Below are 18,568 nucleotides of genomic sequence, written 5' to 3'. Positions count from 1 at the left end.
AACGTGTGAATTTTATCAAGTTTCAAAATTTTTATTGTAAATTTTAGCACACCCTAAGGAATTATTAGACAGCAAGCACCAGCTGCTCTCAATACGAACCAGAGTTGCTTTTGCACGCTTAGCCAAACTTATAAAATGTTCATTCAATAATAACAATTTATATCTGACTCTCTTTAATTCTGCTTTGAATTTTGACAGTAACTATCATTACGACTGGGTTCAAGCTGAGCGATGCCCAGGCAAATGAGCCTATGCATGCTATAAAACGTTTGACTTTTACTGTGCGCCCTGTTTTCAAGTTTCCCGTGAGAGAGAGCGAGACAGCACCAACACACGGCGCACAGTAAAAGTCAAAAGAACAAAAGAATTTATGGCACGTACAGAGGCTCATTGACAAATGGCATAAACATTTCCATCAGAGTCAAAAGAGGCAGATAGAAAATAGTCATAAATTATAAAACTTTAGCGATTAGTCCATTGTACGATACGGCAATAAGCCATTTTACGAGACGTTTCAGTGACGTTTTCTGGCGGGCCGCTCATTGTTATTGTTCAAAAAACTAGAATGATATCTAAATGGCGCTGGTCACATTTTTGTTGGCGATGACGTCCACGTCTCTTTCAGCGCATGGTTCTACCCGATTTTCATGTATTATGTTATCTGTAGATTAAAAATATCTTCCCTGCCTGCTGATTTCAATTTTACATGTGAAAATTAAAAACTTTGTTGCATTGTCACCAGCGCCATTGTTGAATAAACACCTTCCAAATGTAGCGCTAGAAGAAACGTAAATAAATCGGCCCGCCAGCAACTTTCAAAGCGGGTAAACAAACGGAAACCATATGATTCGAAACGTCTCATAAAAGGGCTTATACTGCTGATATTGCTGTTACTTTCACACGTTACGACACCGCTCCCTGTCAAAATTCTGTTCAAGCGATTAGGTATCATTCACAAATTTCATAACATTGGAGGGGATGGGTGGGTGTGCCCATGATATTACGTAGAATAAACATACCAAAAGCGTTATGAGGGGGTGGGTTGGTATCAAAAATTGAATGTATTTGAATAAACTCTTAACGCCCAAAAGCAATGATAGCGGAACGGCAACGGAAAGCGGAACCGGTTCGCTGGCATGAATCAAACCATCTCGACTGATCTGTCAACCAATAAAAGTGCACCAACACTGAGTCGACAAGCATATTATCGCTCATGCTGGCGAACCGGTTTCGCTTTCCGTAGCCGTTCTGCTGTCATCGCGTTTGGGCCTTTAGGTGTTGAAAAACGTCTCGTAAAATGAACTAAATGATATTCTCAATGTAATTACCTATTCTGTGTAAATTGAACTAAACGTGTACCGGCACTTGTGCTCTCGCACTCGCTCTCTCGCCCGTTAGCACCAACACTGAAGTTTGACAGTTCACGCCGCAACGACCAGCTCTTTCGTCAGTTTGTTTTTGTTTTGAAATCGTTTTGCGTTGTGGAAATCAAAAGGCAAATTCGGTGCGCGTTAATTTACCGGGAAATTAAACCTTCGTGCGGTGATTTCGATTAAAAAAGTGATTAATCGAGTGCGAAACAATGTCGTTGTCTTACGGTGGTGCCAGCAGTGCCGACAGTTTCGGTTTCAACGCGATGAAAATCTTTGAGGTGGCGCGTGATTGCTTGCCGGATGATCGGAAGCGAACGCAAAATCTGGTGGAAACGAAAGACGATGTGCTGTTTGTGTGGAATTCGAAGAACTGCTGCGTGCTGACGTTGAATTGGAGGGCGGCCAGTGCCAAGAAGGACGAGCAGCAAAAGTATCAGGTTAGTCGGGGGACGATTCCGGGTGGATTATTGGGATTATTGCGGATAGAATTTGTACGATTCTAGGGCAGAACATAACCTCTCGGGATTGTTGTGTTTGAATCGTGAAGGTTCTTGTTTATCTCGCTGCCGATGGAGAGAGATGGTGAACAAGAGTGCAGGGTAAACGATACCACACACGCTAATATTCGCACATACAAGTTCTGTTCTAATGTCGTTTTTTTCAGCACTTTTTTAATTCCTTTATTTGAATTTTTTGAAACTCTAGATTTGTTGGATCGAATCAAATATGTTACTCCTAAAAGTTGATGAGTGGTCGAATGTTCATGTCAGAATCCAAACTGTTCATTAGCAGTTCAAAATGACCTTTTCAAAAAGTTTACCGATGGAGGAAAACAAACTGATTGGACGATAGATAGAATCTTCTGCAGGATTTTTGTCTGGTTCTAAAATTGGAACAACCTTAGCAGTCTCATGATTTTCAAATAGACTAGTAAGCCCTAAATTAAAATTGTGCGCGCTTCCAAATTGCATAGCAAGTTTTTGAGCTTTTTCGCAATTAGTTAGTAATAATTTGTTTTCTCTTTCAATGTTGGTATTGGCTTCTGAGATTTTTTCAAAATCTTAGATAAGGGTCCGTGGGGCAAGTGGGTAATCAGGATGTCTACTACCTGGAAAAACCTGGAATTATCAGGGAATTTTATTCAACCTGGAAAAAACCTGGAATTCTCAGGGAATTTTGATCACAATCAGGGAAATTATTTTGAAGCAGTAATTAATGGAAGAATATGTTCACGACAAATGATTTTTGCGTCAAAATCCAGAGCAACCATTCTTTGCAAAAAAAAATCTCTTTAATCGAAAAAAACGACTGCGCCGCTATTAAAACGCTATGTAAGCTCTGTTGTTTTGTTTGCGGGGCCTTCCTTAGCCGAGTGGTTAGAGTCCGCGGCTACAAAGCAAAGCCATGCTGAAGGTGTCTGGGTTCGAATCCCGGTCGGTTCAGGATCTTTTCGTAATGGAAATTTCCTTGACTTTCCTGGGCATAGAGTATCATCGTATCTGCCACACGATATACGAATGCGAAAATGGCAACTTTGGCAAAGAAAGCTCTCAGTTAATAACTGTGGAAGTGCTCATAGGAAAACTTAACTGAGAAGCAGGCTCTGTCCCAGTGAGGACGTTAATGCCAAGAAGAAGAAGAAGAAGCTGTTCAGCGAGGATCCTTTTGATTATGAAATTTTATCGACTTATCAAAACATGATTGATGTTTTAAATATCTCTAAATTTAATTTGTTAAGGATTATCCCTGGGCTTGGGATTATATTTTCCAGGGAGCGATGAATTTTGATAATTGATCGCTGTTGTTAGTAGTTTTGATTAGATGTTGGGTAAATTTCAAAGCAATGGCAACCTTTTTATTACAAAATTTAGATTTTATCTTCTGACCTTAAGATTCTGGTTAAACTACTGTACTATGCAGTTGGGCTGCACTAGGCTATCACTCATCAAAATTACTTTCACTTCGGGAAAATATAATTTCAAGATGGCGAGAAGATTACGAACTGAGGGTGGGTTAGGAGCACAATCAGACCCTTGAATGTGCAATGTGGGGTAGTAATTGGGAATGCCATTGACGGTTTGTAATCTTCTACGAGGTTTTCGAAAACCAACAGGGCGCGTGCACCGGGTTGCGGATAGGAGCAAAGGGAGATCAATAGCATCTACCTAAAATAATAGAGCAAAAAGCCGTTCCATGATTAGGTAATGTTAAGCGATCTTCTATGGTGTTCTAGTACTATAAAATTCTTCACTCACTGGGAATTCTGGCCTTGATAATATCAATAGTGATAAAAACATAAAATAATACCTAATACTTAATAAGTACAATGTAGCTTCAATGTAGTAATAAATGAAATAAAATCAATTTTCTATACTTGACAAGGTTTTGAAGACAATCAATGAGTGAAAGAACTACCTATTAGAAAAGCCACATCAGCTAAGTCTATACATATACAAATGTTGGTCATAGGGTCATGGCGAGCATTCGATATGTATGTCTATGACTGATTCTGATCTAATAGGGGCACTAGAAGACCACGCGGACAATTTCGAAACAAATTATTTTTATACATCGGTCTTACGTTCCGAAAGGCTCAGCTATGCTGCAAAGTAATTTTATAAGTTATTCATTACTGCTGTTTAACCCTCTAATACCCAACCCCGCCTTTAGATGGGGTACACTTTGGAATTTTGTGTATTTTTTCGTAGCTCGGAAATTAAAATGATTTTATTTTTGGCTTAAACCTTGACTAATAACACGCATATAAGAAACGTTTTTTATGATTTTTGAAACTTTTTTGTATTATTGAAAATTGTTTGAAAAATTGCATTCTTATATAACCTACAAATGCCTGGGATTCATTTAACGTGTATTATAAAAAATCGTACCTTTTGTATTTTTCTACGATCAACCTATCACAGAAGAAGAGCCTGATGGTATTGAAATGATTTCAAATCTGCTTTTCCGTTAGTTACACGGATAATAAAAAATGTTCCAGAAAAAAATTAAAAAATTCATATTTTCAAAAGTATAGTAAAAACTCAAATTTTTATTATTGTCAAAAATCAGTAACCAGAAGAGGCTTCAAGAAAAAATTGAAAAGGATAGGGATGTTCAAAAATAAAAATAATAAAAATCAAAAACCAAAATTTATAAATTTGCGGAGAAAAATAAATCATTGCCCAAACCGTGTTTAGAATGATTTTAAATAACGAAAAATAATATTTAGATCAAAAATAAAAATTTGGGTATTAGAGGGTTAATTGTTTATAATTCTAACAAAACTACATAATTAACTCATTACTAATCACTGTTCCTATATTCTCTTTTTCTCTCCTTCTTATCTGTTGCATGATTATGAGCATCACTAATATAATGCATGAGCATGCACAATAAGAATAATTTCAGGATTGAAAGCAGTACATGGATACCTGGATAGAATAGCTTCGAAAAGGGCGCTCAAAATATAATATTTCTGGTCAGGGAAGTATTTCATCAAGGGTATGTAAAATTTTTCCATTATTAACAATTATTATTCCAGATCACACAAACAAATGAACTAATATCAAATATTTTTAAAATATTTTTTTATAAATCAGCATCGTCAATCAGTGTAAAAACAGATAAAGTTTGTAAAGTTATCACCATCGATTAAATTGCGCTCTGTATAGTAATGTTCAATCAGTATCAAAATCTCCTAAAGCGTCGCATTGTGCCATCAGCAGCCCTTAGCATCACTCTCATATTGTTATTATTTTGTTGTTTATAAAATTTCTAGAGAGCGATCAGCATATTCTTTCTTACTTGTACAATGGCCGATCTATTTGGAATTTTAATAAGTTAAATCAAACTTCAAAACTCAAATTAAATTGCTTTCAGCACATTTACATTTTGCAGCATTAATCGCATTACTGTGTCAAGTCTTCTCCATTCCCTATACCCTACCCCAACCCTTCTTATCCTTTCCGATGGTGTTCAAGTGGTCCGCATAGACTATTACGGCCATTACCTATCCCTTACCCCGGCTTTGGACTGACTTGCGCTCTCATTGCCCCACCAAACGCTGCAAAATGAAAATGAAAATGAAATTTAATTTGTTAAGGATTACCATATCTAGGAACGGTAGCAGATTTTATTAGAGAATTGGTTTTTATTTTTATACAAGTCGCTAGAAAGTCTCTATTTTTGATGAAAGGTCTCTGAAATCTCTTTTTAACCCAGAATGGCCTCCAAAGTTTATTTTGTTCTTTTTCCAGAAATTCTTCAAGAAATACGTTTACCAATTCTGTCAGTAATTTTTCAAAGAATGCCTGAAAGAAATTCTTCAGAATTTACTGTAGGAGCAAATGAGCACTTCAACGTTTCTACCTCCAGTAATTTTCACAGGGATTCCTTTGAACAGTTTTCCAAAGATTGTCCTACGACTTCCTAGATATTTCTAAACTAACTTTTCAACCGGATTCTCCAGTCGATACTTCAAGAGATCTTCTGAAGATTTCCGCAAACAAAATCCAAGGAAGCCAGCAAAGGATAATGCCAGAGTTTTTGGTAAAATTCGTTCAAGGATTTTTTCCAAGAAACGCGACAAGAATTTCTACGCCATTTCGTCTACAGTTTTTCCAACGAATTGCTCCAAAAAATTCTCCAGGGGTTATTCGAGTGAATCTATACATTTCAAATAATTTCTTAACCCTTAACCAACCCCGCCTTTAGACGGGGACACTTTGGAATGTTTTGTAATTTTTCTTAGCTCGGAAATAAAATGGTTTCATTTTTGGCTTAAACCTTGACTCAAAACATGCATATAAGAAAAGGTTTTTATGACTTTTTAAACTTTTTTGTATTTTTTTAAATTGTTCTAAAAATTGTATTCTTAAATAAACTACAAATGGTTCATTTAACGTGTAATCTAAAAATCGTTCCTTTTATATGTTTCTACGATAAACCTATCACAGAAGAAGAGCTTGGTGTTTAGGGCAAGTTTAGATAACTAATAATCATATTTAGATCGACAATAAAAAGAGGGTTAAATTTGACATGTGTATTATTATTGCGCTTCTTGGACTATCGATATACTTAGGAACCCCGTATGAAAATTCGACACATGAAATCGGATTGAAGTTCATAAATTTCCCTTATGAAATATAAATTTAAAAACAAAAACAGTTTTTGCGGCTATCGTCACCTTGATATGGGGTGATGCTGAAATGATACATGAAGTGTTCGTATTACAATAACCATTCCGACAAAATGTAGAAATTTCGATAATTCAGTTCGCTGTGCGTAATTTTTTTTTCTAGGAATTTCTTCAGCATTCCATCCAAGGATTACTAAAGTTCTTAAAAAAATAGCTGGGTTACTCAAAAAAAAAAATGTCCATGGAATGTTCTAAAATTCATTTATGGTTCCACACCAGTTAACACTACAGTAGTTTTTTTTAACAAATTCTCCGATTATTCCTACACATGATTTCGTCCTATGTTTTTCCTGGAGTTCTCTTACAAAATCTTGCGGGATATTATCCAGAGATTCACATGACTTCTTTTGTCAATTATCTAAGCCATTATCTAGAAAATCTTGTAAAATTTCCCCAAGAGTGAGTTCTTCTAGAAATCCTTATTCATCAAGGGGGACTCGAGAACTTACACAAGTTTTAACAGAAGTTACCTTAAGATTTGCTTTAGGAATACGTCAACAATTTCTTCAAAACTTCCTTGAGAAAATCTTAGAATTTTTGGATGACTTCTCAAGGAAATCTTAGGAGCAATTTCTGGAGTAATTGATGAAGATATACTTATATAAATTTCTAGTCTTAAAGAAATTTTGTAGAAAATCCTGAGATATCCTTGGAGACATCTGGAGCAGTTTCTGGTTGAATATTCCAACATATTTTAAACTGGAGTCTTGAGGAATGTTCTTGAAAAACCGATGGAATAATCATCGGATAAAATTCTGGAGAACTAAGGGCTTTCTTGGAAAAACATCAAAATAATATACGATAGAATTCTTGTTGGAATCTCCGAGGTATTGTTTGTGTTAATTTTTGAAAAAATCCAGGTTTTATTTTGAGACATCCAAAACCTTTTTTTTAGAAATTCCTTAGGACAATTCTTGGAGAGATTTCATGGGAAATAATCACTAAATGTACTTATGAAGAAAAAGGAAAATCTCTCAAATAAAGTATTTAATGTCACGAGATATTTCCAAAACAAGTTTTGGAAATATTCTCTGAGAAACGTAACGTCGTATGGTCTTATGTCCTGTAAAGTCTCGTCTTTTTTTATTACCGTTTGGTATCTTTTCGGTTTCTGTTCATGTTGGTACAGACAGTGAGCACCCATCGTCAATCGTTCCACTGAACTGAAACGAGCAAACCTAGCGAAGCGAGCGCTACCAACATAACAAACAAAGAGAGGAAGTGGATGCGTATCGAAAACGCAGGTAGAGTTAATTTTTCATTCGTGAACTGAAGTTCGAAGTGTTAACATCTTTTTGTATTAATAAAGTTATCATTTATTAAAATCTGTTTTCCGATTAATGCTCGGTGAAGATGGCCACCTAATCGACAGTTCAGTCTCTTTTTTAGTAAAGAGTTTTTAAAATTTACTATTTTCAAGACACTCAGTCGCTACCAGAACTGCATCATGCACAATTTTTAAAATTTCTTTCAGAAAAAAACGATTTTGGAAAAGTAATCTGAAATTTAAACAATTTTAGTTTTAAAACTTCATAATAATTATGAATACTCTCTCTTCCCACGGCTTTAATCGATTATTTATTCACGAAAAAAGCGGTTTTATAAAAAAATACTTAAAATATGGTTGCGAATGAGCTAAATTATTCGAAACCAGTCCAAAAGTTGTTTTTGTCAATAGATGAAAATGATTGTTTATCAATAGTTTTACTATTGAAACAGTTACTTGAGTGTTGGGTTAATATGATATTGATATGTATAGAATCATATTTATGTAACTATTGTATTGTATTTATCTGATTCAGTTTGTCTTATATTCGTCGAAAATCAATGTAGCTCTGGGGTTACCATGGGAAAGAGAAGGTTAATTTAAAACTCTTGAACATATTCTAATTAAATGTGACAATCCATCATTTATCTTAATCACCACATTTTAATGTGATACAGGTTGGATAAGACCTGGGAGGGAGGCACCGATACTACACACGAAATATAGAACAAAGTTTATTTGAACTGCAAGATAACTCCAGCTTGCCAACAACAATCAAGGCAGGCTTGGGGAAAATCGCTAGTTTTCTTTTGTTGTGTACTTTCGATCTTTCCTGACAAACATGGAAAAAGGGCCACAGTTTTCTACGCACCAAATATTAATTTTCATTGGAAAAAGTAAAACCATGCGTTTTTCAATACTTTATATTCAATCAGTTGAAAGGTGCTCACGTGACATTACTTGCATTATGTGCATGAATTGATTTTCATTCAATTTTTGTCACTTTTGATGAAATGCGAAAATGTGTTCTAATCAGTTACGCGCTTTTTCCATGTTAGTCCAATGTTTGAGATTTGCGCTCACAGTGACAGTTCGTGACAGCGGAATCTCGGCTCACTATGACGTAAAGAAATTTTGTATTGGTTTCTCCCTCCCAGGATAAGACTAACCGGAGGATTGATAATCCGTATTTCTACTATACAAAAAAAAATGGATTCGACAATCTATAAGTTTTACAGATAATTTGTATTAATTTAGATGGAAATATACCTTATCAAATTTGTAGCAGATAGCTTTTGCAGCAACAAAGCTCTTTTAAACAAAATAAAAGACTCCATCATTGGCTTATAATTTTCATTTGAATAGAACTTGAACTTTGTGTATGCGTTAAAAAATGTCCAGATATGTATATATTATAATCAAATCAAACTAGCGTTGGGCGATTTTGAATCGATGTTCCAAAAATCGATGTTTTCATACCGATTAATCGTTATTTTGAATCGATGTTTGAGGCGTCTGAAATCCGTTGAATCGATTATATTCATTCGATTTTTTGATTCGATTCATTTTGTTGAAGTTGATGGATATTTCCTAACAAGCTGATGAAAAAGAAATCAAATTTTAAACTAGTCATGCTGTACTAAATCTTTTCTATAGAATTTCAAAACTGATTATATTAGAGGATGTTAAATTCGAATGCAAATGCATTTGGTCTCATTTTAAACTTCATAATTTTCAACATGAATACGATTCGAAAACTTCGATTCAAAGGATTCGATTAAATCGGCGAATCGATTCGGCAGTTCAATTGTGAATCGATTCAGTAACATCGATGTCATAGACAAATTTGCCCAACGCTAAATCAAACACACTTTAAAATTTGTCATTATTTTGTCTTAGCCTTATAAAATTAGAGTATTTCTTAAACCTGGAATTATTTTGTGAAACCTGGAAATTGCTGGAAATATCAGGGAATTTCATTTCAATAAACGAGTAGACACCCTGGTAATGGATTTCGCATAGTTGGGAATCTTCATATTCAAGAGACATTAAATTAAAACAAATGAGGTCCTGCATATTTTTAGCTTGACTCCCACTAAATATAAGCAGTATGCTGAAATTGATTTTTATGTAAAATTAAAGAAAAAAGTACAGAAAAAGTTTTTGAAAAACGTCCCCATAAGTGGGACAAGTGAAAAGTTTATCGTTTTGAACAATAAATTTAAAACCCAACAGTTATATTCACAATCTCTATTACCTTTAACATTTGTTAAGGCGTCCCAATGAACAATAACATAAGTAACATGTAAACAAAGAAAATTTTATTCTTGTTACTTGAATTTTCTTCTGCTTCTGTTGAAATGATTCGTCAACATTATAACGCAACATTTCTAATGTTAGTTCTTACATCATGGGACAGCAATTGCATATCTGCTATGTGGAATTTCCACCTCTCTTTATTTGTTTTTAAGAAAATCGGATAACTCTTCGAGTGAAATCAAACGGAATCCTTCAATATAGTATTTAGAAACTTTTTTATGAGGATAGACATATACCCCATTTTTTATATTTTGAACTAACTTTAAATAGACATTCCACAAGATTTTCGTGCGTTCTCTTATATTGGAACTTTTAAACCAACTTCTTCCTTTTAATCGGCTGTCCGAAGTAAACATATTTATATCGTAATATTTGGCAACCTTTTTTTTGTTAGAGAAGTTCCATGATTAGGCCATGATAATAGCTTTTAACGCTTTGAGTATAGCGTTTCTTGAATTATCAGCACGTTCTGTTGTTCTATAATAATTGCTAACCTTAAATACTTATAGCTACCTAAAGAGAAAACACAAATTCAATCTCTAATGAGAAACTTTTCACTTGCCCCACATGATTAGAAAATTGACGGTGTTTCAATTCAGTTATTTATAGGTGTAAGTCGAATTAATTATAAAACTTTCTTTATTGCAGTTTAAAACTGTCAGAGGGGACAACTTAAAAATGGTACAGAAAATTATTTTCCGCAACTTTTTTCTGTTGAAAATATTTAAGAAAGATTGCACGCCGCCAACTTGTTACGGAGTCAGGGTGTCTACTACCTGGAAAAACCTGGAAAACCTGGAATTATCAGGGAATTTTATTCAACCTGGAAAAAACCTGGAATTCTCAGGGAATTTCGATCACAATCAGGGAAATTATTTTAAAGCAGTAATTCATGATAGAATATGTTCACGACAAAGGATTTTTGCGTTATAACCCAGAGCTATCATTAATTGCCAGAAAACTATCTTCATTCGAAAAAAATTCGGCTGCGCCGCTCACCAAAAACTATATAAGCTGTTCAGTGAGAATTCTTTCGAGTATGAAATTTCATCAGCTTATCAAAACATGATTGATATTTTCAATGTATCTGAATTTATTCGGTAAAGGATTAACATATCTAGGGCTGGTAGCAGGTTTCTTTTTATATACATTTTTTTTTTGCAAGTCTCTGAAAAGTCTCTATTTTTGATAAAAGGTGTCTGAAGTCTCTATTTTAACCAAAATAGTATCTAAAGTCTCTTTTCTTTCCTTATCTTGCTTGCAGATAACTGAGATGCAAAATTTCTTCTCGTATTTCTCGAGAACAGCCTCAGGAAATATCCTTGTGGTTTCTCCAAAGATTTTATTATGAATTCTTCAAGAAATTGCTTCAGCATTTTTTTCATAAGATGCTTACAGGAGTTCCTCCATAATTTGCTACAGGAAATCCTTGAAATTTTCAACGTTAATACCTCTAGAAATTTTTCTCAGGCAGTACTTTGAACAAAGACTATCTTAGGACTTCCTCCAGATATTTTTTTCACTAACTATCCAACCGAATTCTACAGTCGTTAATCAAAGAGATATCCAAAGTTTCCCACAGAATTTATCCCAGGAAAACTTGACAAGAATTTCAACACCATTTCGTCTACGGTTATTCCAAAGAATAGATCCAAAAGCTCCTCGAGGGGTTATTCGAGTCAATATATTGAGAACATTTCAAATAATTTCCTCAATTCGACCTGTGTTTCATTATTAAGTTTCTTTAGAGTTTTTTTTCTAGGAATTTCTCCAGCATTTCCTCCAAGGATCACTGGAGTTCATCCAAACATTTTTCAATGAATTTCTCAAAAAATCCCCATGGAATATTGAAAAGTTCTTCTAAGGTTCCACACAATTTAACACCACAGCAATTTTTTCTATGAAATCCTTCGACTGTAGGAATGATTATTCCTACACAATTTTCTAGTAATTTCGTCCAGTGTTCCAGGAGATCCTGCGCAATATCCTGCGAGATATTATGATTTTTCTTTTTTTATTATCGTAGCAATTATCTTGGAAATCTTCTAAAAGTTCTTCAAGAGTAAGTCTTCCTGAAAATCCTCTTTAATCAAGGGTGGCCTAAGAAATTACATAAGTAACTGTAACAGAAGATACCCATAAATTTACGTCAAGGATTTTTTTTAATTCTCAGCTTTCTGAGAAATTACTTTCAAATTTCCTTGGTGAAAACTCCTGGAAGAATGCTTGAGAAAAAGGTTTTGAAAACTTACTTGAGAAATATCTTAGAATTAATAGAAGAATTTCCGAGAAGAAATCCTAGGCGCAATCCTGAAGGTATCCTCAGAGAAATTTGTAGTCAAAATCTTATAAAAATTATAAAGAACAATTTTGTAGAAAATCCTGAGAAATCCTTGGAGGCATCTGGAGAAGTTTCTAGTTGAATATTATAACATGTTTTAAACGGGAGTGTTGGAGGATGTTCTAGAAAAAAACTAATTGTAGAATCACCGGATAAAATCCTCGAGGTCTAAGGGTTTTTTTCACAAAAAATATCTGGAGGAATTTCTGATGAAAGCCTTGTGGTATTTTTTGTGATAATGTTTGGAAACATCTTGGTTCTATTTTGAGATATAAAAAACAAAATTTTTGGAGGAATTCCTTAGGAAAATTTTTAAAGAGTGAATATCTTAAATAGAGATATGAATCCATCATTTTCGTAATGTCGTCGTAATACATCAATGAATGTTTGTCCTTTACTGGCATATATCAGATGTGCTGGTATGTCGTCGTAATGTCTCAAAAAAAAATATTTGAAAAAAAAGTTTTAAACATATTTTCAGAGAAATGTCTGGTCTGATTAAACTATTTTGTCCTGGTTCCTGTTAGGTTTTGGTTTTTGATTACTGTTTTGTCTCTTTTCGGTCTCTTTTTAATTACTTTTTAATCTCTTTTTTCCTGGAAAGAGGTTTCTAAATTTCATATTTTCAAGAAACTCATTCATTTTTAAAATTATTGGAAAATATTTAACATCAGAAATTTTTTTTTCGAAAAGTAAACTGGAACTTGAACAACAATCAATTCGAAATTTCGTAACAATCATGACTAATTTAGAACTTTTTCGAATGAAATGCAAACATTTATAATTTAATCATATTACCACAGTCAAATGTTATACGGTCGAACGCGATTACCCAGGGGCTTGATAATCCGTGTTTCTATAATAAAAAAATGGATCCGGGATCCAAAAGTTTTACGAATTATTTGTGTTAATTTAGATTGTAGATATATTGCCACATATCCAAATAAAGTTTAATTTAGCGCCCATGAAGCTGTCTAAGTTGGTGGTAGGTCATTTGGCATAAAGTCGTTTGGCATAAAGCCGTTTGGCATAAAGTCGTTTGGCATAATGGTCATTTGGCATAAAGTCGTTTGGCATAATGGTCGTTTGGCATAATAGTCGTTTGGCATAATGAGTCTGAAACAAAGAATTTCTCAATTTTCGTTTTTACGTTTCTATTGAATCTTTCTGATGACATCAGGCTTGTTTTGGAGTCAATTGATACAAAATGACACTTTATTCAACAAACATTCGCTCCTGAAGAAATTTAAGCATATTAGGAAAGTTATTGCCAATAGTATTTTATTATTCATCCAGAAATTACCCTTATTTCAAATATTATTTCTTCTTTTGAGTTTCGCTATTGGAAAAAAAATTTGCACTGCACAAGATTTTGATATATTTAGCACAAATTTGCCCTTCTTTTTTTTTTATTTTTTTTTCTAAATATGAGGTAACCATAACTATAGGTAGGAAAACTGTTGATTTTAAATTTCGATAAATTTCTCCTTTTTTAATGCATAGGCTGTTCTTGGGAGCTATATTTTTTAAGTATTTTTTGTTTCCAACTGACAATCGATAACACTCAAATTATCAGCGAATTGAGAAATCGATTACTGCAGTTACTTCGATGTGTTGTGCTTCATTTCCCCAAATGTCGTTTCTCCAAATGCCAGTTCCCCGAATATCTCGTTTCCCCGACTAGCCCACTTCCCCGAAAAGTTTTTAGCACTCATAATTGTCGTAACTTCATACATTTCATGATGGTGAACGAACTGACCATCTAATATGCACCCTTCTTCATTTAATTGGCGGTTCTTTCGAGTATTACCGTCCTCAGCATTTTTGACAACATGTATATAGCCGAGAATGACAGAATACTTCCTTCTTTTGACTGTTTATCGTTCTTTCTCGTCACCACTATTCGGGGAAACCAGGGGAAATGGCATTCGGGGAAAAGTAGCACAATCACTTCGATGATTCTGAACGCACTTTCTTATGTCTTCTCGTTTTATTATGCCGCAAAAACTTTTGGCGTCCATTCTTCTATTGGTTTAATTATAAATTTTGCCTTCTTTTGAAAATAGGCGGTTCTTTATATTTATACTGTTTTAAATTTTATTATTTAGTATAGATAAATGTTAACAATTTTTATATTTTGTTGTTTTATCAATTCTTGCCAGATGTGTTTTTTTTTTTCAAAAAAAGACAATTTACACTGTCTTCAGCACATAGGCTGCGCAGACTGAACGATCACTAACATTAGGCAAGGGACAACACGAAACACCCAGTAGCCCAGCGATGAATTTTTCGTTTGACGAAAAGTTTTCACCGACTGGAGCGGGAATCGAACCCACATTCCGTGGCACAATACGACTAGACGACTGACGCCGCTAACCACAAGGCCACGAAGCTGTTAGAATGATAATTACTTTAGAACTTGCCAATATTCAACATATACTTATTTTGGGACAAACGCGTGATCTCCTTCCGAGATATGCTGGAAAAATATTATTTCAATCACAAATTTTCCATTCTCTCGATAATAGAAGTAGTGTTTTTGATTTACACTTCCAAAATTAGAATTTTTATTGAACCGTTGAAAAGTTTTACCAAAAATATTTTCTATTAAAGATGTTTTGTTCATTTGAGCTATGCTGTGAAAAGATTTTTTTTGCGTTAGAGCCTTAAACATTTTAAACAAAAAATAATCTGCTCTCGTAGAAAGGTTATATTTGCGTTAAGTCGTACTGAAAGATCTTTGGATCAGAGCTTTTGATATTTTGCAAAAAAAAAATCCATTCTTTTATCAAGTAATTTTCATCGAGTGTTACGTCCAAACTGAGACAAAACTTGATCTGCAGCGAAATATTCTATGAGCGTTCCCTTGATGAATAACTGCGAACTTTATTTGCCAATTTACTGTTTTCAAATATGTATATAGCAACAAGCTCAAAGATACTCTATGTTTTGAGATGCAGAGACCCGTCATGAGTTTTATTTAGTGATGCTCTCTAATGTCACAACATTTTTTGAAATTCTTAGCTTGGAAAATCTCTGAACGAACACCACGCTTGTTTAGAATCTACCAACATTTTTTTGCTATGAGCTCGGTGGTGATGATCTCGATAAAAGCTTAAAAAATGCCGATATTTATTTTGAGTCAATCATTATGCCAAACAACCATTATGCCAAACGACTTTATGCCAAACGGCTTTATGCCAAACGACCTTATGCCAAACGACTTTATGCCAAACGGGGTACAATCGTCTAAGTTATCCAAACGACCGATGGAAATGAATGGTACATAAGCTGTACAAAAAATACTTTCAAGAAGACACATACTGATGCACTTGAAAGTTCCGTTCATTAATTTGTTTTAGACATATAAAATTACAGTATTTCTTGAACCTGGAATTATTTTTATAAAACCTGGAAAAAACCTGGATATATCAGGGAATTTCATTTTGCTAAACGAGTAGACACCCTGGGAGTGATAGTTGACAGGTTAACAATCTGTCGCTTTATCATGCAATAATGACTGAAAAATCTCAGGAATCTCTTACTTATCGTAATGTTCTCAATGGTGTCAAAGGTTTAAGCATGAGTTTGAAACGTTAATGCACATATTCAGTAAAATATTTAAATTATTTTCACATACCTCATTTACCAGTTTAAGATCATCGTCTATAATCACGGATTCAAATTTTACTTCACATTTTCGATATTCAAGACTAAAAAGGTAATAGATGGGTTTTTTTTCAGTGGTAGTTAAAATGAAATTATAAAGCAAAGAAAGCACCACAGTATATTCCAGTCGGCTTGAAAGTGGAGCTGATAGGATTGAGAATCGCTTCATGGGATATTTGAAACGCAACAGGAACATGATCAGAATCAAAATCAGCATAAAGCCTGTCCACGATAAATTTCGGACACGGATGGCGGGTGTACCACAGAAAGTTCGAGAATTTTACAGAAAGAAGGATTAACATCCTTGTCAACTGTTTATTTTGTAGATATAACTCTTTTATTCTGAAATAAACAATTGTTTTTGTTGAATTATAAGTAACTTTTTTTTGCTGCCATTATTTGGGTGTCCGAAATTTAACGTGGACAGGCTTTAAGTAACTAATTGGCTACAAAGATGACTAGAGTCGGTTAAGACCAGGTCAATCGTAGAAGGATATCTAGAAGAGGAAAAACACATAGGGCTATCGTGGTATTGAATTGATAAATATTTTGAAGAGCACTCATCAAATAAAATTCTGCCGTTGGAATTACTTTGAGAATTATTCCATGACCGATGTTTGGCATTAAAATCACCAATGACAAAAGATTTTGACTTATTGCGAGTCAATAGGGTAACGACTGTTTATTTCGTTCATTAGCGCTAACAGTTGGCGCCAGCGGCAAAAAGTACAGGCAACAACCTTTCAAACATTCAGTTTCTTTTACTAGTCGCCGAGCGGCGACACTGATGTTTGTATTCCACTCACTGATCGCGCTACGCTGGATTCTTAAATTTCTCAAACTTTCAACACAAGCGCATGGAAGAATGGTAGTCGGAGAGCTGTCAAAACGTATGGAAAATAATGAAAAACGTAAATTGCTTGCAATTAGAAAATTGGATCAAAAAAGTAGTGTTTAGAAATCAAGTGTAAAGTGAATACATAACTTTTTGTGTTTAGTTTATCTTTCGTGGTGCTTTCTTTGCTTCAGGATTTCGTTTTTACTACCATTGAAAAAGAGCCATCTATTGCCTTTTCAGTTTTGAATATCACCCTATTTTCGCAAGTCAGTTTGGAGCAATTTACTTGCAGCTATGAAAGTATATTTACCAAGCTATGTTTCAACAGAAACACCTAAAGTTTCAAAACCTTTACTTTCAAATTACGAAAACAGATGATGTTTTATACGCCTATGAATGATGATTGCAACTCCCCGACATGTCCCATCAAGTAGATCATTACGATAAACAAAAAATTTAGTATCTCTTTTGAGTTAAGATTCAGGTTTCAAATATGTTTCAGTAATAACTGCAATATGCACGTTATTAGCTGTAAGAAAATTAAACAGCTCGTCCTCTTTACCATTCAAGGAACGAGCATTCCAATAAAAAAAAATATTTAAATTATTATTTATTGGATTCATTAGAAACACGCAATCCAATAACAATTTGATTAAAACAATTTACACCAACTTGGCATCAATCATTAGATTCAATTGTTCAGTTACAAAAATAAAATCAGAGGCAGACATATCACTTGAAGTCGGTACTTTATCTGCTGATTTTCCGTTTGAATTTTCGGTAGACAAAGAGCCAGAGTATAAGTTTCCTGTGGCGGCAGGGGTTTTTTTTCATTTGATTTGAAACAATTAGAACGGGTACTCGTAGTATGAAAAGGGGAGGAGTTTAAATTACTTGCCACGATATCGGCAAATGATTTTCCTTGGGTAGATACATTCGAAATTAAAAAAAATCGAACGGCTACCCGACGGAAAAAAAAATAGTTTGTGGATGAGCATGATTATACAGTTAAACCCCCATGAGTCGATGTTCCATTACTCGATATCGACTCATGGAACCATATTAAAAATCAAATTTCATGGTTACTATGATGGTCCCCTCAAACGGCTCTCCATAGCATTGCTGTTCCATGACTCGATATTTCCATGAGTCGATGGTCCCTTCAATATCGACTCATGGAGGGTTGACTGTAATCTTCCTGATGGGTATGATTCTTAAACAAGCGATCGTTAAGAGAAAAATGAGCATTGTTCGATACTCTACCAGGGAAATACCGGAAACAACCGTTATCGTAACGAATATTACCGTTCATCTGCCTGGCACGAGCCTCGACGACTCGCCTACGCGAAGGGCAAGCCCAAAAATTCGACATATGATTGCCCCCGCAATTTGCGCATATAAACTTGGTGGTATCTTCTTAACTGGACATGCGTCCTTAGCGTAAGAAGAACCTCCGCAAATCATGCATTAGCATCCATGCGGCAATTTTTTGTACCATGGCCCTTTTCGCACCGACGGCACTGAGTGGGGTTCTGGTAATTTCCTCCAGGTTTCTGGAAATGTT

At 34.5% G+C, this 18,568-nt stretch overlaps 1 protein-coding gene across 1 annotated transcript in view; it reads left to right on the top strand.

Moving 5' to 3' along the window:
* The first annotated feature begins 1,440 nt into the window (after window positions 1–1,440).
* The window catches only part of LOC5568050 (nuclear pore complex protein Nup88), a 274,497-nt gene continuing 257,369 nt past the window's right edge, over window positions 1,441–18,568 (top strand). The window contains exon 1 of the mRNA XM_021854340.1: window positions 1,441–1,810. Coding sequence (XP_021710032.1) covers window positions 1,583–1,810 — 228 coding nt within the window. The 5' untranslated portion in view covers window positions 1,441–1,582. The remainder of the gene's footprint in view (window positions 1,811–18,568) is intronic.

This window comes from Aedes aegypti, chromosome 3, assembly GCF_002204515.2.
Source record: "Aedes aegypti strain LVP_AGWG chromosome 3, AaegL5.0 Primary Assembly, whole genome shotgun sequence".
Taxonomy (NCBI): domain Eukaryota; kingdom Metazoa; phylum Arthropoda; class Insecta; order Diptera; family Culicidae; genus Aedes; species Aedes aegypti.
Note: the sequence above shows the minus strand (reverse complement) of the source record. Positions and strands in the feature narration are given on the sequence as shown.